Here is a 27139-nt window from a genome sequence, read left to right as displayed (position 1 = left end):
TAATTTTGAGTAGATTATGTATAGAAGCAATAAGCAAGAAACAGATTGTATTATAATGTACTCAAATTAGCCGTTTTAAGAATTGCATTTTGTACACAATAGTGTAAAGCTGAAAAATAGAAATGATAAAAATGTTTTTCATAACTTTTTGGTAAACGAGTGACCAAGTAGTAATAGTTTCTCGTGCACGTACATGTATATTCATTCTAAGTACATCATTTTGCATTTTTTAAACACTGTTCTATCATGAACCACAATAAATTGAAGAGTATAAACAAGGACTAAACAATCAATAAAATTATATATCAATTTCATCCAGGCACGGTCATCCATCTTAAAAGTGCAACCAGGTGCAAGCTTCATAATGTTGGAATGTCAATGTAGAAGTGTCACATAGCCAGAAGATAAACCAGGGTGTATTGATACATGATTTATTAAAACCGTTATCAATGACCAATGTACAGTGTGTGCATGTTATACACAATGAGATAATATGAACACATCTATGCATACAAAATAGTCACTTATTTTTAAAGTTCATACATTGATAATAACGACACAAGATTTTCTTTGCATTTAACACCACAGGTCAAATAAAACTCTTGCATTTTAATTTAGAAAAAAAAATTTAGAAAAAAACACCAGCTATGAGGCTATATTCATGAATATAATTTGACAAAATAATATTTTTATATTTGACAACACAAAACAATTACATTGAAAACCTGTCACTATTATAACAAAGCTATCATCTAACAAAACAAACAAAGTCATAACAAATTTCACAGGACCTTCAGTCCTGCTTGAATTAAGTACAAAAGAATTAAATCTTCCAACCAGCACATAGGAAACTTCCGTATTGTATGTAGAAATGCTGATACAATTGGGCCCTGCTCAGCTCTTAACTCAGGGTTTGGTGTTTCTCAAGTCCATTAAAACTCAATCAACGTCTCTCATTTTTTTGGCGGAGGTCTGAAAAGATACAACATATTATACTGATGCTGATTGTGACCACCAAATTATTTATTTTGTGTCCATTAAATTTTCATTAAATTAATCCCTTATTTCTTTTATTGGTAGAACATACTTTTCTTCAGTAACTTGACTGTAAGATAAACTTTATTATCCCCATAATTTCTGATAACAACACATAAAACAGTTTTATTTACTCAAAAAAGATTTCCAAACTGTTAATGAAGCAAGCAGACCTCTCAAAACAGTGAACAATCAGCTTCACAATGGAAAAGAAGTATATATTTTTACCAAATGGGATCTAAAAATTGTCAATTGAATGTTTCAAAGTTGTTGTTTTTTAATATAAAACTCTTTTAGTTCATCTCCCATCAAGCCCTGCTAGTTAACCCTTACTAGATATAATATTGAAAACAATTTTCTTCTCTATTGTATGGTATTTGTTATGAAAAATCAACAACACTGATATCCCAATTTCAGTCAAATCAAAGTGATTTTCCCCAATTCAAAGGGCCACATCCTCATTCCCCAAATGGTGAAAAATACACACTAGTCTAACATGGTAGAGAGGATGCTAGTAGCTGGTACCTGTATTGTCTACACACTAGTCTAACATAGTAGAGAGGATGCTAGTAGCTGGTACCTGTATTGTCTACACACTAGTCTAACATGGTAGAGAGGATGCTAGTAGCTGGTACCTGTATTGTCCGACCACAACAGCGTGGTCTCTCTCGTAGGGCTCCAGAGTGAGCTGCTCCTGAGGCTTGATCTTCTCGGCCTTCAACTTGTTCACCTCGCTGGCAAACACCGCCTCGGGGGCAGCTGTCGAGTCAATGCAGTTTGCCTACAAGCACAATTGAATGATAGCAAATGATGTTGTTAGGTCAAAACAGTTGGCATGGCTTTTTCCATCACATGATTAAGGGGCATGTTTGGTGTCATCCCCTCTGAAAATGTATTTAATGTCTCACACTTGTTCAGTTAAGTCAATCTAGTTTAAATATGATAAGAGTAATGTCATGCAAAATGGGACATATGCAAGTTGTGGCCAGCATATCTCCTGACAAGCCTGCCCAAGTGCAGAGACTAGTCTAGAGCTATCCTGTCTGCTACAAAGTCATGCAAGGTTGCATGGTCTCATTGGTGGATAGAGAAGTTCCTGACCAGACTGCTTTGGTCCCATATGGCATTAGAGCCATATCACACGATGTGGCTTAAATGAGTGTTCTGTAGAACAGGTCTGGTCCAAAGTTAATCCCAAACCTATATTCACTGACAAGACTAGAGTTATTAGATATTCGATAATCTCTTGCTTTTATTGTCCAAAATATAACTAAAAAGATGTGGAAAACATAAAACATTTACAATAACATAGATATTTCATAATGCTTATTCTCAGAGTGCCAGTGGCATCACTGTTACCTTTATAGAGATGACCACATGTCCCGTGTTTTTGAGAAACTGGTGAGCATTGATGGCGACAATTCTCGCCTGGTCAGGCTGGGCAACATCAGCGAAGATTGTGTCAACCATACCTAGATAAAAAGATAAATGTGTGTGGCATGTTGGCATTGTACATTTTAAAGCAGCAGATAGTCAGTATTGGATTTAAAAGTGAAAGCTTAACAGTAAATTTTGGAATGAAATGTGTATTCTTTACAGTTAATATTGCTCATTGGGTCATTGTCAACCTGAAATGGCTTGAAGTCACCAGGGGGTGACTAGAAGCCGATTCATGTCACCCTGGGGTGACTTAAAGCTGATTCTAGTCACCCGGTTGGCTTGAAGTCACCCCAGGGTGACATGAATTGACTTGAAGTCACCCCAGGGTGACATGAATTGACTTGAAGTCACCCTAGGGTGACATGAATTGACTTGAAGTCACCCCAGGGTGACATGAATTGACTTGAAGTCACCCCAGGGTGACATGAATTGACTTGAAGTCACCCCAGGGTGACATGAATTGACTTGAAGTCACCCCAGGGTGACATGAATTGACTTGAAGTCACCCTAGGGAGACATGAATCAGCTTCTAGTCATCCCCGGGTGACTTCAAGCCATTTCAGGTCGACAATGACCAAATGAGCGTTAATATTGTAATAAAATTTGAAAGCCACACTGTCAGTATCGGATTAAAATGCGAAACTATAGTTAGTATTGGACTGAAATGTGAAGCTACATGAAACTGCCAATAAGACGCAATCAAACTTGAAGCATTGAGACAGTGCCTACATACCAACAAGCATTCTGTATTTATGTGGATGTCTGGCGTCCTCAATAATGGGAATGATGTTGGTACGCTTCTTGGCCACGTTGATCAAGTCTCGCCCACTTCTGTGTGAGAACTCCACAGCGTACACAAGACCTTCCTGATGACAGATACCCAACTATTGTACCGGAGATTTCAAAAGACTTTGAAAACTAGTTGTCAAAGGATCACTGTGCTTGAAATTTCCAGGAGTAAAATGAAATTTTGATGGGTCAAAATTAATATGTCGGGAATAATTTGTGTTTCTACATTTTTGTTAAATAGTCTGCACAAGTTGTTTTGCATAAGCTTAAATTATGGAACAGAAAACAAAAAACTTTTTATAAACAAGGCTATTGTCAAGCAATATGGTCCCCTACCGGCTCCACCATTGTCAGAAATTCCACCATTTTCAGAATTTATTTTTTAGGGTTGCCAAAGCAACCACAATTTTTGACGTAGGAACAAAATGAAATGACGTGCATAATGTTCATATTGCCATCTATCCATGTTGCAAGTTTCATGAAAAAATATTAAGAACTTTCAAAGTTGTCGCAGGATCCAGAAAAGTGTGACGGACAGACAGACTGAAAGACTGACAGACAGACTGCCAGACAGACAGAGCACAAACCATAAGTCCCCTCCGGTGAAACCGGTAGGGGACAAAAAGCATCAACCTTTACTTGACCCAATTGTGTACACACCGGTCTTACTGACCTGTGTACTAACGCGAAAGGAATTGTGGGTAGCACTTCTTTTAAGAGTGTAAAGTGAAAGCGAAAGTATGTCAGGTAATGGTGCTTCTGATAATTGCTATCATTCTTTATAGAGATTCAAAATCACATTTAAACATAATTAAATAACATTTCGTTAAACAACATTCCGTTTTAAACACACAATAAAAACGATTTTTCTTTCATTAATAACATTTTCATTCCTTCGCAGAACTACTTTGGCGGAAGCATAATTCCCCAAATCAGGGGAATGTAATGCGTATAGAGGCGATAATAACGTAGTGACGTCGCCATCTATGTATAGAATGGACTTGACCCTACACACCGTAATTAAAATTTCAAGCTAGGTCTCAAAGCAAGTTTAATCAATATTGATAAAAAAAACTAAATTAATTTACCAGAAACCATGTGTGACACAGCTCACCTATCATATACTATAAACAGGATGTTCAGCTTCAAAACCTCGTACAATCCTATCCGATACTATAAACAGGATGTTCAGCTTCAAAACCTAGTACAATCCAATCATATACTATAAACCAGGATGTTCAGCTTCCAAACCTAGTACAGTAACAATTATTAAACCCATGAAATAACCCTCCCCAACATATAAAATATCAATTAGAGGAGATAGTTTGTTAACCTTTACCACTCAGAAATGACGCATTCGAAGTCCTTTAGAAAATCAAACTAAATTTAAGTCCTTTCTTGATATATTCAAGTTTGAAAGGCTTCATTTCCAACCCTTAGATACTGATGAGCAGCAAACAGCATAAAACCTGAACAGACTGTAAGTTACTCGCAGGCTGTTCTGGTTTTATGCTGTGTACACAAAGCCATTTTCACTTTGCCTCTGAGTGGTAATGGGTTAACTAAAAACAAGAGCACCGCCTTGCGGGTGCAGACCGCTCATCTATTTTCTTTTTAAAGGTGAAGGGACTCTCAATTTCAATCACAAAGGAGGGAGGGGTGGAGTGAAGAGGGGTGTATAGTGAGGGGTGTGGACATTTATTACATTATCTTCCAAAATTGCTGAAAAAAAATGCAATTGGTTGGTATTTCAAAAATAAAATAATAAAAAAAAATATTTGTGTTTTTAACCGTTTCAAACAAAAAACTTTGGGAGGGTGGGGTTGGGGGGGGGAGGTATAGTGGGAGGGTGGGGTGGGGGGGTATAGTGTAAGGGTGTGGTGGTCATTTGTGAGATGATCTTTAAAAAAAAATATATGGGGGATTCGAGGGGGGGGCACGGGGGATGGTTAGGGTGGAGTCTATTGTGGTATGTCAGGTAAGAGTAGTTTTGTCAAAGTATCAATCAAATCTAATCATAAAGAAGTTATGGCAATTTTAGCAAAATTTAATAATTTGACCTTGAGAGTCAAGGTCATTCATAGGTCAAGGTAAAATTCAACTTGCCAGGTACAGTAACCTCATGATAGCATGAAAGTATTTGAAGTTTGAAAGCAACAGCCTTGATACTTTAGAAGTAAAGTGGATCGAAACACAAAATTAAACCATATATTCAAAGTTACTAAGTCAAAAAAGGGCCATAATTCCGTAAAAATGACATCCAGAGTTATGCAACTTGTCCTTTTACTGTACCCTTATGATAGTTTGCAAGTGTTCCAATTATGAAAGCAATATATATGATACTTTAGGGGTAAAGTGGACCAAAACACAAAACTTAACCAAATTTTCAATTTTCTAAGTATAAAGGGCCTATAATTCCGTCCAAATGCCAGTCAGAGTTACATAACCTGCACAGTCTCCTTATGATAGTTAATAAGTGTTGCAATTATGAATGCAATAGCTTTGATACTGTGGGAATAAAGTGGACCTAAACACAAAACTTAACCAAATACTCAATTTTCTAAGTATAAAAAGGGCACATAATTCTGTCAAAATGCCAGTGAGAGTTACATAACTTTGCCTGCACAGTCCTCTTATGATAGTTAGTAAGTGTTGCAAGTATGAAAGCAATAGCTTTGATACTTAAGGAATAAAATGGACCTAAACACAAAACTGAACCAAAATTTTCAATTTTCTAAGTATAAAAAGGGCACATAATTCTGTCAAAATGCACGCCAGAGTTATCTAACTTTAACTGCCCAGTCCCCTCATGATAGTAAATAAGTGTACCAAGTTTGAATGCAATAGCATTGATACTTTCTGAGAAAAGTGGACCTAAACACAAAACTTATCCGGACGCCAACGCCGACGCCAAGGTGATGACAATAGCTCATAATTTTTTTTTTTAAATAGATGAGCTAATAACAATGCTGTTTTCCACTTTCACAGCAAACAAAGAGCCCTATACACATGAAGAAAAGCCCTCATTATGCTTCATCTTACCGGCCCAACAATGTCTGACACATGACTAACAGTGGTCCCAGAGGCAGCCCCTAAGTACAAGACCTTCTTTCCCGGCCCCATGTGAATCTGGTCCACACCTCCAAGGATCGCTGCAGCTAACTTTGAACGGAAGGGATTCCACGCTCTGTACTCAGTCTTTATCTCTCCAGCCTACATAATAGAACAGTTTGAGTTAATTATTCAGTTTGAACTACAAAGTTTTTACATATTAACCAATAAACCTTAAAGAAAAAGATGATAAACTATGCTTACCATTGCAGACAGGAATGCCCAAATTTTAAGAACATATTGTTTATAATTGGTATTAAAACAATGTAAAATAAATAATTATTACATGAGATAGGCAAAATTTATTTCGCTTATCAACAATATGAAAGGTATTCCCTTATCCAAACTGCAGTGTTAAGGCTTACTTTCCTTCAACAAAATACTTTCAATAATAATAATTTCTTACCTCAACAGAGATTCTCTTCTCTCCATAGACAGACTCACCGGGCACCATATTAAGTGTGACAAGGGCATCTTCCTTTCCTCTCGCAATAAACACTCCTGATGAAAATAAGATTGCAGCAATTAAAGAAAGCTATCTTTTTACATCTCTTTAAAATAACTTCTTGTTATAAACAAGCAGTTGAGAAAATCTCTTTTCTATATGATCAAACAAGAGGCTCATGAGGGCCTGAATCGCTCTACTGCTATAAACACTGTGCAAGTTTGGAAAGAATAAGACGGAAACTTTGTACTTAATCGCGCAAACAAGGAGAATTTTCTCAAATTCAAGGTGATAATATTGTGTACTTATTTCTCCAATACTGCTCATATTCAATAGGGTTCAAGTCCTCATTGATATAAAGATACTGTGCAAATTTGGAAATAATTGTATGAAAACTGTGGAATTAATTGCATTAACAGGAAACCATTTTACTGTTTTGAGTCACTGTGACCTTGACCTGAAAATTAATAGGGGTTATATGCCAGTCATGATCAAGGTACCTATGAAGTTTCATGATCCTAGGCGTAAGCATTTTTGAATTATAATCGGAAACCATTTTACTGTTTCAAATCACTTTGACCTTTACCTTTGACCTAGTGACCTGAAAATCAATAGGGGTCATCTACCAGTCATGATCAATGTAACTATGAAGTTTCATGATCCTAGGCCTAGGCATTCTTGAGTTATCATCCGGAAACCATTTTACTATTTCGATTCACTGTGACCTTGACCTTTGACCCAGTGACCTGAAAATCAATAGGGTTTGAGTCCCCATTAATATAAAGACACTGAACAAGTTTGAAAAGAATCGGATGAAAACTGTGGACTTTATCGGATAAACAAGAAAAAGTAACCATTTTACTATTTCGAATCACTGTGACCTTGACCTTTGACCTAGTGACTTGAAAATGAAAAGGGGTCATCAGCCAGTCATGATCAATGTACCTATGAAGTTTCATGATCCTAGGTCTGAGCATTCTTAAATTATCATGCTGAAACTATTTTACTATTTCGAGTCAGTGTGATCTTGACCTTTGACCTAGTGACCTGAAAATCAATACTATAGGGGTCATCTGCCAGTCATGATCAATGTACCTATGAAGTTTCATGATCCTAGGTCTAAGCATTCTTAAGTTATCATGCTGAAACTATTTTACTATTTCGAGTCAGTGTGACCTTGACCTTTGACCCAGTGACCTGAAAATCAATAGGGTTCGAGTCCTCATTAATATAAAGACACTGAACAAGTTTGAAAAGAATCGGATGAAAACTGTGGACTTTATCGGATAAACAAGAAAAGTCTAACTCACGCACACACACACACACACACAGACACCATGCCATCCCATAAGCTCTTCTGCCTTTGGCAGTAGAGCTAATAAAAACTCCCTGCCAACTGTCTACAATACAAAAATATACTTAACAACATTTAAATGATGTGTTAACTTCCCACATTTCTACAATAAATTTTATCTGTATAGTTTCACTTTAAGATATACAAACAAAGCAGTCAAAAAGCAACTTGTGCCATTTTATGTAAATACAATTTTCTTAGAAACAAAACATTTATTTTAAACAAGAGCTGTCACCATAGGATAACTTATGCCTCCTATAAACGCTTGATAGAAGCTATGAGCTTTTTTCGAAACCTAAGCGCAGATTTTGAAACCTAAACGCAGACCCCAAGTTCAAGGTCATGGTCACAGGGGTCAAAATTTGTGTGCGTATGGAAAGGCCTTGTCCATATACACATGCATGCCAAATATACAATTGCTATCTGAAGCAACATAGAAGTTATGAGCATTTTTCGAAACCTAAACGCAATGTGTGACGGACAGACGGACGGACAGACAGTCCTATCACTATATGCCCTCTTTCAGGGGCATAAAAAAACAAGAATCAACAAGAAATGTGTTTATCGGAAACACTATGTCCCCTTCTGTGCCGCTTTGATTTTTTTTTCTTTGACCTAGACCTTTCACCACTCAAAATGTGCAGCTTCATGAGATACACATGCAGGCCAAATATGGAGCAAACAAACCAACAGACAGACCAACAGAGGGGGTAATCACGTGACAAACAAGATGGCGACGTCTATACTGAGACAGATATTTTTCCCCGTTTTATACCCTTTATTACTTCTGTTTATTTTTAAAATGACGTTCACTTTCCAGCCATATCAGTGATAAAAGGTGATTAGCGTTAACTTCGTATTTTAATTCGCTTTATATCTCGACTTTACTTGGTGCAAATTTTCTTAGTGGAGCCCTAATTAGGACATCCTGCTAAGAAATTCTGCACCGCGTGAAGTCGAGATATAGAGCAAATATTACTTCGAAATAAAAGCCAGTAACTTTCTAATATGGCTGGAAAGTGAGCGGAATAAAAAATAATATTACAAATAGTAAAGGGTATAAAACCACAAAAAATACCTGCCTCGGCATGGACGTCGCCATCTTGTTTGTCACATGATTACACCCTCTTGACCAACAGACACGGCAAAAACAATATGTCCCCCACTATAGTGGTGGGGGACATAAAAAGTACTTTTAATTTGTTAAAAGCTTACGTTGAAACAGACAAACAAGCCTCTCAACAATTATTTTTGAAAAGCAGCGTAATGTTAATGATAAAACTGGCTGCAGTGTTCAACAGTGATTTTTTCCCAAAATTACAGCTTCATACATTCTGTTTCCCAATATAACAAAGTATAAACAGCCTGTTTCCCAACGGCAAAAATTTTCCCCCAAAAAATCTGACTAAAATATCCCAAAAAATTTGCCAAACTTTTCCAATTGGTTTACAATTATTTATAATCATATTAATAATGTTTAATTTATCCCCAATTTCATGGTCTATCGCGTTTTATTTCCCAATCAAAACGACACAGGCTGTAAAATATATAGGGAAACAAAATTACTGATTAGACTCACCTGTATGCCTGTGGGGTTCAACAACGACTTGTTTACCTCCTCTCATACCACCCCTACCACCTCCACGCCCACCTCGACCTAAATACCAAAAATAAGTTTTATGTGATAAGTACTGATTATTATTACTTTATTTAATCTACATAAATATTTTATTGATCACAGCCAAACATACTTTGCCTATATTAACACAAAAATGTTACAAGCATGAAAAAAACTCAGTGTTGAAATACAACTTTACGTTCAAACTTTAAAATATATTAATTTTCAATAAAACCAATGCCACAAAAGATACATGTAACTAGAAATGGCGCGGCAGAGGCCGACGCGTATCCCCACGCCGAATGTTTGACCTAGGTGTGCCCCAGGGTTGGTAATGGGGCCATGCATAGCTGAGATTGACCGTATTGTCATAAGAGAAGTTCATCATCAATTAGAAGTGAATTGGTGTAGAAATGAAGAAGTTATAGTAAAAGGCAATTTTGGGTGGGTGTGACATATGTGGGCAGGGCGCCCCAGGGTTGGTAATGGGGCCATGCATAGTTGAGATTGACCGTATTGTCATAAGAGAGGTTCAGTATCAATTTGAAGTGAATCGGTGTAGAAATGAAGAAATTATAGTAAAAGGCAATTTTGGGTGGGTGTGGTCTATGTGGGCGGGGCGCCCCAGGGTTGGTAATGGGGCCATGCATAGTTGAGATTGACTGTATTGTCATAAGAGAAGTTCAATATCAATTTGAAGTGAATCGGTGTAGAAATGAAGAAATTATAGTAAAGGCAATTTTGGGTGGGTGTGGTCTATGTGGGCGGGGCCCCAGGGTTGGTTATGGGAACATGCATAGTTGAGATTGACCCTAATGTCATAAGAGAAGTTCAGTATCAATTTGAAGTGAATCCGTGTAGAAATGAAAAAATTATAGTAAATGGAATTTTTTGGTGGGTGTGGCCTATGTGGGCGGGCGCCCCAGGGTTGGGATTGGGGCCATGCATAGTTGAGATTGACCCTAATGTCATAACAAAAGTTCAGTATCAATTTGAAGTGAATCCGTGTAGAAATGAAAAAATTATAGTAAATGGAAATTTTTGGTGGGTGTGGCCTATGTGGGTGGGGCGCCCCAGGGTTGGGAATGGGGCCATGCATGGTTGAGATTGACTGTATTGTCATAGGTGAGGTCCAGTATCAATTTGAAGTGAATCGGTGTAGAAATAAAGAAGTAAATGTAAAATAACCTAAAAAAATGAGTGATAATTTCTGACGCGGCCCCACCCCAACCCCTATAACTTTTGACCCAGGGGTCAGATCAAAATTCCAAATAGTGCACCGTCGCACATATGCTCATAGCTACCATGTGTGTAAATTTCAAGGTTCTAGTGCTTTTAGTGTAGGAGGAGATAGTGGCCAGGACGGACGGACAGACGGACGGACAGACGGACGGACAGACGGACGGACGGACGGCGGAGATCACCACAATATCCCCACCTTTTTTTCAAAAAGCGTGGGGATAACAATCATTATATCTACCTCCTCTTCCACCACGGTCCCCAAATCCTCTGCCTCCTCCACGACCACCGCCACGATCACCAAACCCTCCTCTACCCCCACCTCTGCCTCCCCTGAATCCACCGCGACCACCCCTGTCCCCAAAGCCACCTCTGCCACCACCCCTGTCCCCAAATCCACCACGACCACGAAAACCACCCCCACCCCCACGGTCACCGAATCCACCTCGCCCACCACGACCGCCACCTCGGTCACCACCAAACCCTCGACCACCACCACCTCTTGGACTGAATTCTGAAAAAAAATAAGGGTCAGTCACTGTAACTTATAATTACAATTAGGGCTGTCATGATACGCCAGCATGATACGGCAACACTGTATCGCGAAACATATCAAGATATTTTACAGAATGTATATCTGTGAAGAAAACTGCAGAATAACAGATTTTACAACAACTTAATTAAACTCAATAATTTCAATAGTCTGAACATACTGGTATCATGGTATGACTAGAAACTGTAATGAATAAGAAAGATCATTTTCAGACTAATACCTGTCAATAGGTTATCAACGCAACCTATTTATAAACTTGATAGAAGTAGTCATAATCTCCAGTGTTTTTTTTTCACTTATAGGGGAATGGTGGCGGGGCCCGTCCAAAGGGGAAAAAATGCGTTGTTTTTAAGAAAACGGGAAAATTAAAAATTCACTCGTTTATATGTAATGATATTTATTATATTAATACACATGTTTGTATGAATATAATATTCACAGCTGAATGTCTTTGTCCTTTTTCTTAAAATTAAAATATATATCAATGATTTTTTCAACATTTAAGTTTCAGACAGTTCAGCCTTCATGCACAGTCTCAGTTTTCTTAGCCATTTAGAGTCTAATTGGGATCTTTTAAATCGATAAAATGGCAAATTTAAGCATTTTTTATCAATAAAATGAACCATATTGGAATGATGTTATCAACAAATATTGACACAATATAGATACATCAGGCCTTGTCTTTGCCATTTTAAGAGAAAAATGCAATAAATGTGAAAAGTCCACTGATTTGGGAAAAACTATTTAATACAACTCTTTATAATCAGGGAATAATCTACATGTGCGTCCCGCGTCTATGAATATCTTTGAGCCACCCAGATCATATTTATTTTAATGACAACAAGCACATGTCACATATCATAATATATGTCACATCACAATTTTCATAGTAATAGAGAAATTTTCATACAGCACATTTTTAACAACTTGATGAATGGCATGTAAATACAAGCATACATTTCATTCACAAAATACATTGCAAACAAATCCTGCTATATACAGAGAACAAAGTCATGACATGTATCATTATTATTTCATTATTATTCTTTGTGACACAGATACATCTGTTGACTCATCTAACATCAGACTGAATTTTGAACAGTATTTAAAAAATTTCTAACAATTCTAAATGCAAAGACTCAGCAATACATTCTTGGAACTCATTGATTGACTGGTGGTGTTCATATGTGGTATGACCATCAACCCTTAGATCACATAGTTGTGAGACACCTTGATTAATGCAATGGGCATTAAGAGCAGGAATCACTGAGCTAGCTAGATTCTGCTTAGCAGCAAAGTATACATTTTTTAGAGCTGCAGTTACCGCTACCTCACTCTTCGTTATGGACACGTCACAGACGGACTTCATAAACACCGACTGCTTGCTGGCATCGACGGCATTAGTGTGATCTGAAAATAAAAAAATAAATAAATACATTGTCAATCTGCATATATACATATAGTTAGACTATAGCATTTCAAAGTAATTTCAAATTAAAATTCCTCTCATCTTCAAAATCTTACCTTTAGACTTTGCATGTTTCGTCACTGAGTCTTTTTTCAGGATATTTCAACATACAGTGAACGTGAATTGTGCGCCGTAATGCATAGGTCACAGTACATTGATTTTGATTCATTCTCAAAGCGAAGCCAATTATTACCAACTTTCCAATATAAAGAAGTGAAACTCCAGCTGCTGGAGCAGTATTGAATTTTCATTAAAAACAATTAGTTGGTCCTTTATTTAAGGCAAGTGACCGATTGCCCAAACAGTACAAAACAGCACAATACCAACACAAAATATGAATAAAGCTGGGGTTCCAAGACTCATGGAATGCTCTATATTTTTGTTTTTTAAGTTGTTTTGTTTGTTTGTTCAGACTCATTTTCGTCCAAAGGACGCTTTAAGGTTAATAAAGAAGTCATGTTAGCGACTGTACGGACAAAGTGGTTACTTTCATTTATATAGTAGACGGCATGAATTACCCTTCCTATGCGTTACAAATTCGTACCTTTAATTAAACTTTAATTGCAATTAAACCGCGCGTGTTTTTCTCGTTTTCCTTTGATTAAAATACGCCGCTGTTAGTTAGCATAGTGTGTGAGTAAAACGATCAAATTAATTAAGAAATAATTCGTGTACGTTATAGTTTGTTGTCGAATAACCCACGGCCGGAAGTTTAGATGCGTAGGAATTAAATCACGAGTGCGAAGCACGAGTGATTTGAAACCACGCATCTAAACTTCCGGCCGTGGGTTATTCGACAACAAACTATAACGTACACGAATTATTTCGATTCTAACACGATTTTTACTAAAGATTTATAGAATGTATCTTATTTTTCTTTCATACTATTTTATGTGAAGCTCCGCCCATAAAAAAAATAGCTTTCGGCTGTTCTGTCGATCAGATCTCCGCCCTCAATAACAGCCAAACTGGATGAAAAAAAAACATTTCATTTCTCACGTTTGGTTAAATAAGAACAACAACAACTTGCGTAAACTAACATGTTTCCATTGTACACGTACTTGTGTATTTCTCAAAGATTTAAAAACTAAAAACGCATTTAATTTCTCAACTTGTCACGGATCGAATCAAGAACTTTTTGACAAATCCATCATGTCTTGTATCGATAACTCTCCAGTTATCATTCGATCCGCGATAAGAGCACACTGGCCCGATTCGAACTTCAGCCATTTTAGTATCGAAGCAGCGGACGAACACCGTGGGAAATTGGGTCAATTTTACGCATTTCTGTTCAAAGCGTAGTATTTTGTCACGTGACTTTCATTCAAAAAATACCGGATTATTACGCTGGTGGAAAATGTATCGGTATGTTTTGTTTAGCTACAGCGCGTGCTTTCAGTGTATAAGCTCCGCCCATAAGTTATTGCAGAATAACCCACGCTTGATTTCCTTCTTTGTCTAAAGACGAGTTAACGCGTGACGTCACACGCACTTGCAAAGTTAAGACTCCGCCCACTGGTTGGCAAAAAGAGGTGGAATTCATATAAGCGCATATAGAGAAGGTTGACATTATCATCGTTTTTACTGATAATCATGAACTGTATCAAATATAATTTTACTATTTATGTCTGAATAAAACATAAGCATGCGTGGAAATTCATTTTTTTTTTGAACGATTATATTGTTGTTATTATTTGTTTTTACTAAAAACGAGCTCTGGAGTGGAACGTACACTATCTACGAGCTCGGTATGTGGTTACCCAGGGACCTATACAAAGTATAGGTCCCTGGGTTACCACAAAAATCTCTACTAACCGCATTTTCACGTCCATTTTAGATACAAAATTTCAGAAATGTAAATTCGTTTAGAATAAATTAAATTTAATGAAAGAACACAAATAAGGATGGAAACAAACAACAAGTAGATCGCTTTTTGTTCGCAACATATAGTAACTGATTTTAATCTTAATATATCTGTACAAACTTACCTTGTTACACAACAAATAAATTCATAAATCTAATTGTTTTATTTAATTGTGCACACCAATTTTGACACTTGTTTCAGCATTTCTAACCTGGTGTTTAATTGAACCGTTGTTCGTCACAAGCATATTATCTCGTTATGATCGGAGACTGCCCAGACAATTACACAGAAAACATGCCGGCGTCATAAACATAGGGACCTATACTTTAATTGGGTCCTTGCATAGACCACATGTGGCAGACTTTATGATACTTCCATGTCATCTCTTGGCATATTGAGCAGTCATATTGAGCAAGCCAAATATTAAAGCCAAAATACGTAACATTTGCTTTAATAAATAATTTAACATATTAAAAAAAGAAGATATTTGTCCGAAACGGATTAACAGGAACATGTGTATTTATTTGTTAGCCAGTTTAATCATAATAATACAGTGCTTTATGTCTTTAAAGTTAAAATATTGTTCAATATTACTGCTACACAATTGATGTATTTACCGCGGGTACCGGCAAATGTAAACTCGTCAATTTAGTGTAAAGATTATACGTTCTTGCATTGCACGTAACACCATCATGAAAACAAGCAATCACAATGGATTAACAGTATTTGCGTAAAATAAATTAAATAAATACATATATTTATCATAAAATGCTAGATTGTTAAATGTATCACTCCTTATTACTTGTTAAGAGATTTCAATATACATGCAAAGACAGTTCAATTTGCACAAGATGCAGGTTTTATTTTCATTTGTATATTAAAATGTATTAATATTGTTATTCAATGGAAACGAAACGAAAATTCATTCTATGGAAAAGAAAATTACAACAACATTTAACGATTGTTAATGTATTCCGTTTTTTATGGCTTTGTTTTATAATTGATTAAATGCGCCTCTTATAATACACTTTCGGTCGCTGATGAGCAATAACAATATCCACACCGTTTATAGTTATAATCAAATTAATATATGTTTTATAAGTTTTGAAATATCATTTTTTAAAGTCTTACTATAAAAAAGAATACGGCTAATGTATTGTTTTGTTGTGTGGTATTGTCAGTATTTAGTCTTCCGACCACGTTTACTCTGATACTAATAACTAATTTGTATTTTTATAAAGAGGAAATTATATATATGATGATACATTTATTAGTACTAAATATGATATATTTGCACTATTGTTTAAGAATTGTAATGTTTATTTCGGATTTTTTCTCGTTTAATTGACTAAACAAAAGCCCTTTATACATGTTTTACGTGACTGTAACCAGTGTTTTTGCCAACCAGTCAGTGCGCATGCGCGGGAAATCCCGAATGTAAACAATAACAATTAACTCGTCTATAGGAAACAAGTCACGTGCCGTGTTAGAATTAATTATCACCTTTTCATTTCAATCGTAAATCGGCAGAAAGTTGTAACATCAACGACAAAGAACTAATTATTTAATTATCACTCTTTAATTTAGATCGATAGTCAGCTTGGAAATAATTAAAATATTGTCACGCTTATTTTCATTTTTAATCTTATAATACGACATTTGCGACCGGCCGCTATTTTGTTTGCAGACGACAATATTAACTGTGTATTCAAAGCTCCACCCATTTTTACGTTTTATTCGACAACGTCATTTCAGGTGTAAGCGAGCTCAGTTTTGATTGGCCAGCTACCATGTGCACTTCAATAACAATAAGGTCAAGCGATGTCTCGATACAGGTGCAGACCGGTTTTCGTTCACTGTTGACATTGCGAATACTTTCATTGAAACAACGAGAAAATATAGAAAACCAGTTTCGGGTTAAAATGGCGGCTGTTTTCACACTCAAATCTGGGAATCCCAGTGATTCTATATATAGCTCTTAAATTACGTCATGGAAACCGGGCAACTAATCGTATTAATCATGTGACTATTTTACTGGATTCCGGTCTTGCGCGAGAAGGGTGTTCGTCAATTAATTACCGGAAACCAGTCGAATTTTCATCCGGGTTATGTGAAAGCCAAGATATTAACGTTAAAACAGAAAAAAGTCTCACAATTGGCGTTCATATACGAACTAAATAAAACGTTCGAATTCGGAAAATATTAATTGCGTTGACGCATTTTTAAGAATGAATCATCAAAAACCGTTGAAACCCAGCAGGATTCGGAGGTACATGTAATCAACATCGATTAATACTGTCGGATTATTGTGAAAGTGAAAGTAGACAATCGGCAGCTGCCGCACCTTTCCCTTCCAATACTGTAGCAGATCAAGATCGTCAACCCATTCATCATGAAATTAAAATCACAATATTGACATCGTTCCCCGGCTCCAGTTGAAAACATTTCCCATTATTAGATCTACCCCTGCAACTTTATTTAGGACTTTGACTTTAATATCATACTTGTTCATGTGTTTAAGAACAACAAGGGACAAAATTGTCACAAAACCAGGTTTTCATTGTGAAAAAAAAATCTGATAAAGGGAGAAAACTCAAACTGAACTTTTGAAATGACCAAAAAAAATTAACCCCCTTTGTAATTTTTTTTTTTAAATCTATTTTTAGTCGTGGCGACCTTGACATTGGAGATATTGACGTGATTCTTTCTTGGGACACACCGTCCCATGATGGTGAACAAATGTGCCAAATGATTTTAAAATCTCACAATGAATGACATAGTTATGGCCAGGACAAGCTCATTTATGGCCATTTTTGACCTCTGAACTCAAAGTGTGACCTTGACCTTGGCGATATTGACGTAATTATTTCGCGCGACACACCGTCCAATGATGGTGAACAAATGTGCCAAATGATTTTAAAATCTGACGATGAACGACATAGTTATGGCTCGGACAAGCTCATTTATGGCCATTTTTGACCTTTGAACTCAAAGTGTGACCTTGACCTTGGAGATATCGACGTAATTATTTCGCGCGACACACCATCCAATGATGGTGAACAAATGTGCCAAATGATTTTAAAATCTGACAATGAACGATAAGTTATGGCCCGGACAAGCTTATTCCGCCAGCCCGCCAGCCAGCCAGCCCGCCCGCATTCGCCAATCTAATAACCAGTTTTTTCCTTCGGAAAACCTGGTTAAAAAGGTCAGAGACATGCCTCTTTTTCTAAAAAAAACCTGAAGTCTGTAGGTGAGTTATAGACATTGAAATGAACAGTTTTTATTTTTTCCCCAAATATGTATCTTTCGCGCTCGATTTTCCCTTCTTTCCCAGCGTCCAGCGTCTTCCCCTTTTTCTAAAAAAAACCCCTGCTACTTGGTATCTTGCAAAATTTGGGACCCATTCTTTTTCAAGGTGGACTCATTAATTTTGGCCTGGGACTCATTGGTCTAAAATCTGTGAGTTCAGGGACCAATAGATAGTAAATTCTAGATTATTCCCTGTATAATAATTCAAAATAATATAAATTATAGCTATATACTTTGTTAGTTGTTTATGAATAAATTTGAGATATATTTATCATGATTATGAGACAGTTCTTTCTAAAAAAAACAAAAAAAACACTACTTTAATTGACAATTGGGTACTTTTGTATTAAAATTGGGTATGTTCATTGTCTTACCTAATATAACCTGCTTACCTGAATAAGCTGGTTGAAGTTCCACTCTTAGTTGATTGGTTTCAGAGATTTTGTGTAATTATGTAGATGTATTCATAATATACAGTCTTGATTTAAAAAAAAAGTTCAACGATTTTTTTCCACCAGTTTTCTTACAATGTAAGCACTGACAGCGCTTGCCTCCGACACAATATTGTCAAGAATTATTTTCACTATATTTTCCTCTTCTGATTTTGTGTTGCCTGCGGTTAAATATCTTAAAATTGAGTTTGTTTATGCCTGGGAAACGATGTTTCCCTTTTTAAGGCCTCAAAATTTTGACATTTCTACAACAATAACACGTAGTAACATAGACGCTTTCTTCCGTACATATTATTGTGCTGAAGGTTATACTGAAAGCACTTGGACAAAGCGGAAAGAATCGGGGTATTTCGGACCCGGGTATTTCCGGGACAGATTTACTCGTTACGCAGAGGAAAAATACGATATGCGTAATTGGCAATTTCAATTGGGTTTCGGTACGCATGGTTTTATTTTTCTATGCGTAATGGGCAATTTTACATTGGGTAATTACCCAAATACGCACCTTATCTGTTGCTCTGGAGTAGACTGATACTATGAGTATGAGAGAAAGGGATATGTGTCATGCATCCAGGATAAAATTGACTTGATGAATAAGCAAAAAATCCATTACACAAAGTAAATGAGTTATCTAGGTTTAAGTTATTTTAGTTTATTATGGTATATTCAAATCATATGTAAAGATTTTACTTTTAACGAGTTTGTAGAAAGAATTAAAATTGAAATAGAAATCACAGGAGAAGCCTTCATTTGGAACTTCAGACAAAAGGGAGCCACTGAGTTTAAAGACCCTGGGGTGATGTCTAAATAATGTATAGCATGGTGCGTTTGATGCGCCGCTTGTAAGGCTCCAAACAAATGAAACACGTGTTGGCATATATCATTTTTTCGGCGAGGAAAAAATCAATTAAAATTGCATTTGTTCTAAGCCCTTGTATTTGCAAAGATGACAATAATCGCAATAAAAAGCAGCAATTTTAAATCACATACCTGGTCTGCCCATATCTACGTTTATTATGATAAATCTTCGCTAAAGTTGTAATTTTGTAAACACACGTGTTTTGATATTATACGGAGACCATTAAAAAGAAATTTGCTGTAATAATCGCAAAGGGCGACGTCTCACTATTTTTAGTTCGTATAAGTGTTAGTCTGTATCTGTATGGTATTCGAAACTAGCTCACTTATGAGCAAAAACTTATCGAGGTTGTGGTGTGTGCCCTTTGATGTTACTTAGTTAATAGCACGCTTTAATTAAGACACCTTTGAATTGGTCGCTTTTTGTACAAGTCACTACACTGTCTGGTAGCAGGGACCTACACAAACAATATTTGTATAGGTACCTGCTGGTAGTAAGTTCCAATCTCGAATAGTACGTGGAATAAAAGAGTTTTTTTTAAATGTCAGTGTTACTTGTTGCCAGTTTGATGGATTTAGAATTGGAGTTATGTTATGTGCGTTTGTTGACTTCTAGAAGAATGTCAGCGGGGACGGCCACCAGGTCGTAGATGATCTTGTGGAAATAGACTGATCGTTGGTCTCTGCGTCGGTCCTTCAATTGTTGCCATTTCAGTTCTTTGAGCATTTCTGTTACACTGCTCTTGCTTGGGTAATTGTTGCAGACAAAACGGGCTGCACGCTGTTGTGCTCCTTCCAGTTTATCGATGTCTTTTTGAAGATATGGATCCCAAACAATGCTCACATAGTCTAAGATTGAACGTACTAGGGATATATATGCCTGCTCTTTAAAGTTTTTGTTGCTGTGTCTTAAATTTCTCCTGATGAATCCAATAATACTGCTTGCTTTGTTACAGACTTTATTAACATGTGTTGGCCACTTTAAATTTTTCACTAATCTGGACTCCTAGATATTGATTATCTTCACTTTTTTTTAAGAAATGGTTGTTCAAAGAATAGTTAAACGTTGATGGTACACGTTGTCTAAGCATTGACATGACATACCACTTTGTTTCGTTAAACCTCATTCTCCAGTTTTTTTACCATTTTTCAAGTGAATATAAGTCCTTTTGGAGGTTGATATGATCTTCGTAAGAGTTTATTGGTCGAAACAAAAGACAGTCGTCGGCAAAGAGACGTACTTGTGATGTTACATTGTTCGGGAGGTCATTATTATGGCACAAAAATAGTAGGGGACCGAGTACTGTACCCTGGGGCACTCCGGAGTCCACTATGCATGGAGAAGAGGATTCACCTTCAACAATAACTTTTTGGCTTCTTTCCATTAAAAATGATTGGATCCATTTTAAGATGTTACCCTTTATTCCGTAATTTTCAAGTTTGTAGAGTAGTTTTCGATGTGGTACTGTATCAAACGCCTTACTAAAGTCTAATATAACCATGTCTATTTGTGTCTAGCCGCTGAGAGTAGAACAACGAACCAATGCAATTAATACTGCTCATTAAATCTTTACATACTTACTAGTTTGAAATTGCTAGTTTGGAGTATTGTATGTATATTTCTCTGGATCTTAACACATGTTTAATATTGTATTATAAGCAAATGTCCTCTCTATTAAAAAAAAATACAAACTGTATAATTGAGCATGAACGCATACTGCACCATCCAGCGGTCCAAACTAACTTTATTTTTAAATCAAATATAAAAAAGAGAATCGATTTGTTGTTGTCGTTTTTTGTTCGTGCTAATTAGTTAAAGTCAGCATTCTTCATGTGCGATTAATAAAAAATGAGTATTTACTGACGCGTCTGACACGAACGTACCATTGTAATTTGCCGGTTTAACATACCGGGTTAGTTTATCCAAGTGTCCGTTGATTGAACGTTAAGGCTATCCGTGTACGTTTAACATCACCTTAGGAGCGACTTCGTTAACGTGCACGGGAACTTTACGCAAAAACAAAGAGGCGACAACATGCCACAGGGACGCGTATTTTAGACAAAAACACTTAAAAATAGAATAAATTCACAATTTCACGGGCACAATTATGCATAATATAAAATAAATATATGGACACGTTATAAGACCTCGCGGACGCATGCACACTTCTTCGGCATATAATGCGGACACTTGCGTTCACGTTCAATTTAGCGTGCACATTATATACAGCTAAATGCTATATTCACTGTCTCAGTATGTTGAACGTACACCACCAGAGGATAGTAATCGGGATACTTAACCAACAAAAGAACCTTAAAATGACGCGTTTGTTTTTCAATAGTTTTGAGGTATTATAGATATGTGTTCAGACACTATTATGTAACGTACAGTTGGTAATTATTATCTATTAAGACGCGCTTGTGGCGTTCTTATTCAAAGGGATAGTAAACATTTTCATTATTGTATCGCATTGACTGATCTTGTCCTGGTTAAAAAGGTCGGGAATAGTGATCATAGCGACTAATAGGTTAAAAACATTCAGGTTAAAGCCATTTTGTTGTGGTATAATCGAAATATTACACTTTAAAACGATACAAGAAACCAAATTCTGTACGATCACAACAAAACACTTTTTTAAGACAAGATCGAGCTATATTTTCAGTTTTATTTACCATAAGGCTAAGCATACCGTACTACTGCTGAATGATAACGTAAAGATGCATACATGAACTCAATATTCAAACAACAAGAACTTGGTGCAAAATAACTTTTCCAAACACATCGACACAACAAAATTAAACATGGGTTAAAACCTCTGTAAACAATCGATTACAAATGACAAATAATACACATCATAAAGGTTATATATGCAATTATTCTTCCTTCATTATTGCGTTCATAACTTTAATCATCCTCGTCTTTTCCGGCTCCATATCATAGTCGCCTTGGCTGACAAAGAACGTGTCACCCGCAGGGGAAATCGCCATGGCGACGGGCCTCTCCAACCCCTCGCCGTGGACGGTCCGTATTTTCAAACCGTCCTCGTAGATCTCTGCCAATCGGAAGTTCTCCCAATCACACACGATGACGCACTGATTGACGAGTTTCACACCCGTGCACGTTATCTTTGCCTTCCCGATCTGAGGTTTGAAATGCCACAAAGGCATCCCTTTGGATATGCACGCGACCCCTTTCTCTCCGGACACGACCACCGTGTCTCGTTCTACGTCAATGTCGAAATATCGTAGAGTATTTGGGGCTATTCCGGTTTTGATGACTTTAAACTCTCGCCCTTTCAAATCCAAGACATGAATGTCACTGTTAATGCAGAGGACGTAGAGTCTGTAAGCATAAAACTTAACATCATACGTCAACGCCGCCTTGCATTTCAATTCAATATCTTTTTCATTAATTTTCTCCAATCCCTGTTGAACTTTCAGAAGTATTATTTTATGATTATAGTGTAACGTGACCGCCACCGCGTTTTCCCCTACGGTAGCCACACCCCAGGGTTTAGAGCATTCCATCTCAGATACGGATTTTGTCAGCGGATTATATAACTGGATTGAGTCATGAACATTGTCGCACAGAACTACGGATCCGTTCGCCAAAACAGCAATGCTCGTAATGTGGCAGCCGTTTTCATGGACCTTTGTGTTCAGTGTCTCACGGTTCAGCATTGTTATTGGGGAGCTTTCTTCAATTATTGAGGCCAAAGGTTCATTTTTAGTTTTAGTCGGAAGATTTATTAAAGGCGCCGAGTTTGTCCGATAAGCAATGGTGGCTTTAAGTCCCTGAATATCGCGGTACTGCTCTGCGTTGTTCATGGTCTCTTGGTTCTTGGCCATTGTCGTACTTTCCTTTCGTGGTCTTTTAGTGATGAGTTTAGATAGCTTGGTCTCTTTACGACTTGTAACACCCTCGGTACTAGAATTCTGCCGGGTCACAGTTTTTATGGATGCGTCAGTCCGGGAATTAAGGCGCGAGGGGAGACCAGTATAACCTTTCTCTGTATCAATAGATTTAATAGATTCTTGTCGAAAAAGACCAGACTTATTCGAAATTCCTGTTTCTTGTCGAGACGTTGCAGATCGTTTTGTAGGTTGTAGTTGGATCAACTTTGAAGAGTTGGATCTAATAAATGACGTTCGCAGAGGGTCTTGAGAGGAATCACGTTTCAGCTCCCCTATTCCGATGACAATGTCATCATCAAAGTCCTGCTCTTCTGGTAGGGTTTGCCTGTCAATACTTTCTACCCCAATCTGTTCCTTTGCGTCCATAATGACCGTCTTTCCGAGGGCAAACGTTTCCATGTGCTCAAGGATTTGTCCAAGTAATGGGTGTAATACAAACTTGGCGCATGATGTCTTTACGTTTGCCTTGAAGTTCTCCAACGTAGATCTGGTTGCGTCGCATTTCTCCTTGCCTATCTTCAGTGGCTTCAAGTTTGTGTTCGAGGTGTTGGTCTTAACGTACTCTTCCATGTCATCAAGGCTATATAATGCATAGGAAAAAATAGTTATTTTATAGAGTTCATTTTGATTTTTTTGTATAGAATTAGAAATATGGATGTGATTTTACACATTTGAGAAAAGTATCACGTTTGTAAAACTGGTAGTGAACAGCGGTCTAAATTATCGAGTAAAGTAAATTGAAAACTGACCCAGCGGTCAACTGAGAATCACTATATAAGTAAGTAAGTAAGTAAGTAAATAGTTTATTATAGTGACATGTGCATTTCGTATGGTATATACAATAATATATACATATAAAAAAGAACCCGGCCCATTGGACCTATAAGTCACATTAGCTGTTAAGCTCAATCTACACGTAAAGCATATATATACAGTTCTATGCCATAACAAGTGATGTACGAGTGGGACTGAGAAAACAGATAGCATATATACAGCAAATATATACAGCTTCAAGTGGTCCCGATTATGTCGTCAATGTTTAAAAATTTATAGTATATTACACTTCAGAATAACGGTCAACTGTCCATAAAGACCAATGACCAGTATATTTCACTCCGAAAGTCAATTTTTACTTGAGGAGAACGGTCACGAGTTAGTCGTTTGGAGTTGCGAAAAGTAAGAACACAAATGAAACAGGTGCACGTAACAATAACAAGGTTAATTGGTAGTAATTATCGGCTGCAGTCATAACGACAAAGTATGATAAAGATGTTTATCGCTGGTTTTAAAAACAGCACTAAGCTGTCGAGTGTTGTTATTAGAAGGCGATAAAAGGATTAGTGATCGTTTATTAAAGAAAAAACAGACATTTAATTACAACTTTTATTATTAACTAACAAAATGTCTACCACATTTTGGAGTCTTTTTCTTTGAATAAGAACGGGTACTAGTATTTTATATTTTTACAGACATTCCCTTTCCGTCGCTAATTAATAACATAGCGTTCAGTTATGAATTTCATTTTCTTCTTAAAATGTAACAATATCTTGATTTCTTACCATGTTATAAATAAATTGGTATGATAATCGCATGCTTAACAATACATGTATAAGCAACCAAATGCGTACAGCGTACAACTTGCAAGGTGTATCAGTCCAGACCGGAATATACATTATTGTCAAGTGTTCATTATATAAATGCTAATAAAGTATTATATAATTACTTAAACACCAACATACTGAGTCCGCTTGTGTTATGACGATAACAACACATAACCTTTTATGAAGCTCCTCCAGGTAAATGATCTCGTCATTGACCTTCTCTCTCGTGCCTTTAGTCTCCTGATTGAGCTGAAGCCTCGCGTTGTCGTGGCTCACCTCCAGCAAGGTCGTGAGCTTCTCTACCACCAACGCCATGTCCGCTCTGATGGTCACAATAAAATCAATGAGCTTCACTCTGTGAAAAGGGGATTTAATGCATGTGCGTAAAGTGTCGTCCATGATTAGCATGCGCGTCCACACAGGATAATCAGGGAACACACTTTCCGCCTTAACTAGATTTTTGCTCAGAAGAGATTTTCTTTCAAAGAAAAATATCATCAAAGCAGAAAGTGTGCTCCCTTATTAGCCTGTGCGAACTGCACAGGCTAATGTTGGACGACACTTGCACTAAACCCCTTTTTCACAGAGAAGGCTCAAATATATACCTTATGTAATTCTATAATAAAGCGACGACGTTAATCGAAAATTAATGCAACATTTTGCATATAGAGACCACAATAACCATACCTTTTCTTAAAGGACATTCTAAGCAATAAAAAGACATGTCATCAACGAAACAAGAAAGAAATCGACACAAATCAAAATCGACTGTTTTTGCACCTTTTAGGCCGTTTTCTAGTGGAACGTAATCCCTTTCAGCTCAATCTCTTACTTTATTGTATTTCAGCGATTCAGTAGTGAACACCTATGCTTACCCTATCAATATATCCAAATGATAAAACCAGAAGAAAAAATAACTTTCTATTATGTAAAACATGCCTTCTAGTAAGTAAAATATATTGATTTATTTTGAGAGCGCAGCCCTACATGACTCGATTCTTTAGTAAAACGTTACCTGATGTCCTCTTCGGATGACGTCAGGACGGCCTTGCGCATGGAGGACGCGGCGATGCAGTCCTGGATATCGTACTTCAGGGACACTAGGTCCGCCAGAACGTCCTTCTTTGCTCTGCGGGCTTCTCCAAACATCGACATGTCTCCTAGCTATGTGGGATAGTTCCTCAAGGGCATTCAACAAGTGCGTCAGATCCTTTAATACATGTATGAGTTTTTGGCGCGAACAAAGGCGTTAGTTCCAGTAACAAATGCTGAAGTTATATGAAATCACTTTTTGCATATATTCAATAAATTGCGTTTGATATGAAGTTGGGCAACTCAGTAAGCTCCTTTAATAATTGTCCATTTACAGTAACATGTAATCATAAATCGCACGTATAAGTAAATCGAACCAAAGTAATGGTTCCTTTACTCGCCTCAACGGGTTCTCACATCATTATCACTATAGTATTTAATTAAACACCAAGGCGGAACAATTTACTATTCTAATTAAAACCTGAAAAATCGATATTGAAGTTAAGACCAAAGTAAATGTTTTCTATTTATGCATTTTAAAGGTATTAATTTCAGAATATGAGCAGAGACAATAGCCTTCTTTCGCTGGTCTTTCAACTGACTGTAAAAGATATCCACTTGCTGATTAAGGCATTTAACTTAGCGTGTTCCAATCAAACTTACACGTTTCGAGCATTCGCATGGCTTTGAAAAAGGAATGAAGTATAATACAATAAAATACCATCGATATTAACAAAAAGGAAACGATTTAAATTGTATTACTATTGATTATATTTTATGTAAGATGGTTCAATAGATAACATAATACAATTCGGGATACATTAACAGTAAATCCAATAGATAATGTGCGAAGATAACATTCGTTTTAGTAAACAGCTTTACTACAGTTACTTCAATAAAAACAAATTGTAGTTAAAAACCAATTGGTTCTCATTAGACAAAATAGAAAATGTTATTTAGTTCTAGTAACATCGCCCAAAAACGCTAAGGTCGGTAGGATGGCTTAACTTTTCTCTGATTTTTTTTTGATTTCCCATTTTAAAAAAATCAAAT

General features: G+C 36.7%; 2 protein-coding genes across 3 annotated transcripts; both read right to left on the bottom strand.

The window, feature by feature from the left end:
• Positions 1 to 417: 417 nt before the first annotated feature.
• LOC127855093 (rRNA 2'-O-methyltransferase fibrillarin-like) lies at positions 418 to 19814 on the bottom strand. 2 transcript variants are annotated; one of them, XM_052390447.1, is made up of 9 exons: positions 19671 to 19814; positions 11273 to 11545; positions 9754 to 9831; positions 6782 to 6876; positions 6307 to 6477; positions 3209 to 3341; positions 2395 to 2507; positions 1671 to 1816; positions 418 to 972 (listed from the first exon to the last, which is right to left on the bottom strand). In XM_052390447.1, the coding sequence occupies exons 1-9, from the start codon at positions 19681 to 19683 to the stop codon at positions 954 to 956; spliced, it is 1041 nt and encodes a 346-aa protein (XP_052246407.1). In that variant the 5' UTR covers positions 19684 to 19814; the 3' UTR covers positions 418 to 953. The 2 variants fall into 2 exon arrangements, with proteins under 2 accessions (XP_052246407.1, XP_052246405.1); XM_052390445.1 differs by lacking the exon at positions 418 to 972 and having other exon boundaries at positions 1622 to 1816.
• A 2518-nt stretch (positions 19815 to 22332) lies between these two features.
• On the bottom strand, positions 22333 to 26344 carry LOC127855092 (uncharacterized). The gene is made up of 3 exons (XM_052390444.1): positions 26070 to 26344; positions 25230 to 25376; positions 22333 to 24033 (listed from the first exon to the last, which is right to left on the bottom strand). Exons 1-3 carry the CDS (start codon positions 26207 to 26209, stop codon positions 22413 to 22415), a joined length of 1908 nt encoding a protein of 635 aa, XP_052246404.1. The 5' UTR covers positions 26210 to 26344; the 3' UTR covers positions 22333 to 22412.
• Positions 26345 to 27139: the final 795 nt, after the last annotated feature.

The sequence above is a fragment of the Dreissena polymorpha genome, chromosome 13, assembly GCF_020536995.1.
Source record: "Dreissena polymorpha isolate Duluth1 chromosome 13, UMN_Dpol_1.0, whole genome shotgun sequence".
Lineage (NCBI taxonomy): Eukaryota > Metazoa > Mollusca > Bivalvia > Myida > Dreissenidae > Dreissena > Dreissena polymorpha.
Note: the sequence above shows the minus strand (reverse complement) of the source record. Positions and strands in the feature narration are given on the sequence as shown.

What these genes read in the sequence shown, in the direction of transcription:
- LOC127855093 (XM_052390445.1), bottom strand. An exon ending in GGACCGTGGTGGAAGAGGAG is followed by an intron (nt 9,832 to 11,272) that starts GTAGATATAATG and finishes TTTGGTATTTAG; the next exon opens with GTCGAGGTGGGCGTGGAGGT. An exon ending in ATGTGGTCATCTCTATAAAG is followed by an intron (nt 1,817 to 2,394) that starts GTAACAGTGATG and finishes TTGTGCTTGTAG; the next exon opens with GCAAACTGCATTGACTCGAC.
- LOC127855092 (XM_052390444.1), bottom strand. Translation starts at nt 26,209, where the DNA reads ATGTCGATGTTTGGAGAAGCCCGCAGAGCAAAGAAGGACGTTCTGGCG. An exon ending in TCATCCGAAGAGGACATCAG is followed by an intron (nt 25,377 to 26,069) that starts GTAACGTTTTAC and finishes TGTGACCATCAG; the next exon opens with AGCGGACATGGCGTTGGTGG. An exon ending in CTGGAGGAGCTTCATAAAAG is followed by an intron (nt 24,034 to 25,229) that starts GTTATGTGTTGT and finishes TGCATTATATAG; the next exon opens with CCTTGATGACATGGAAGAGT.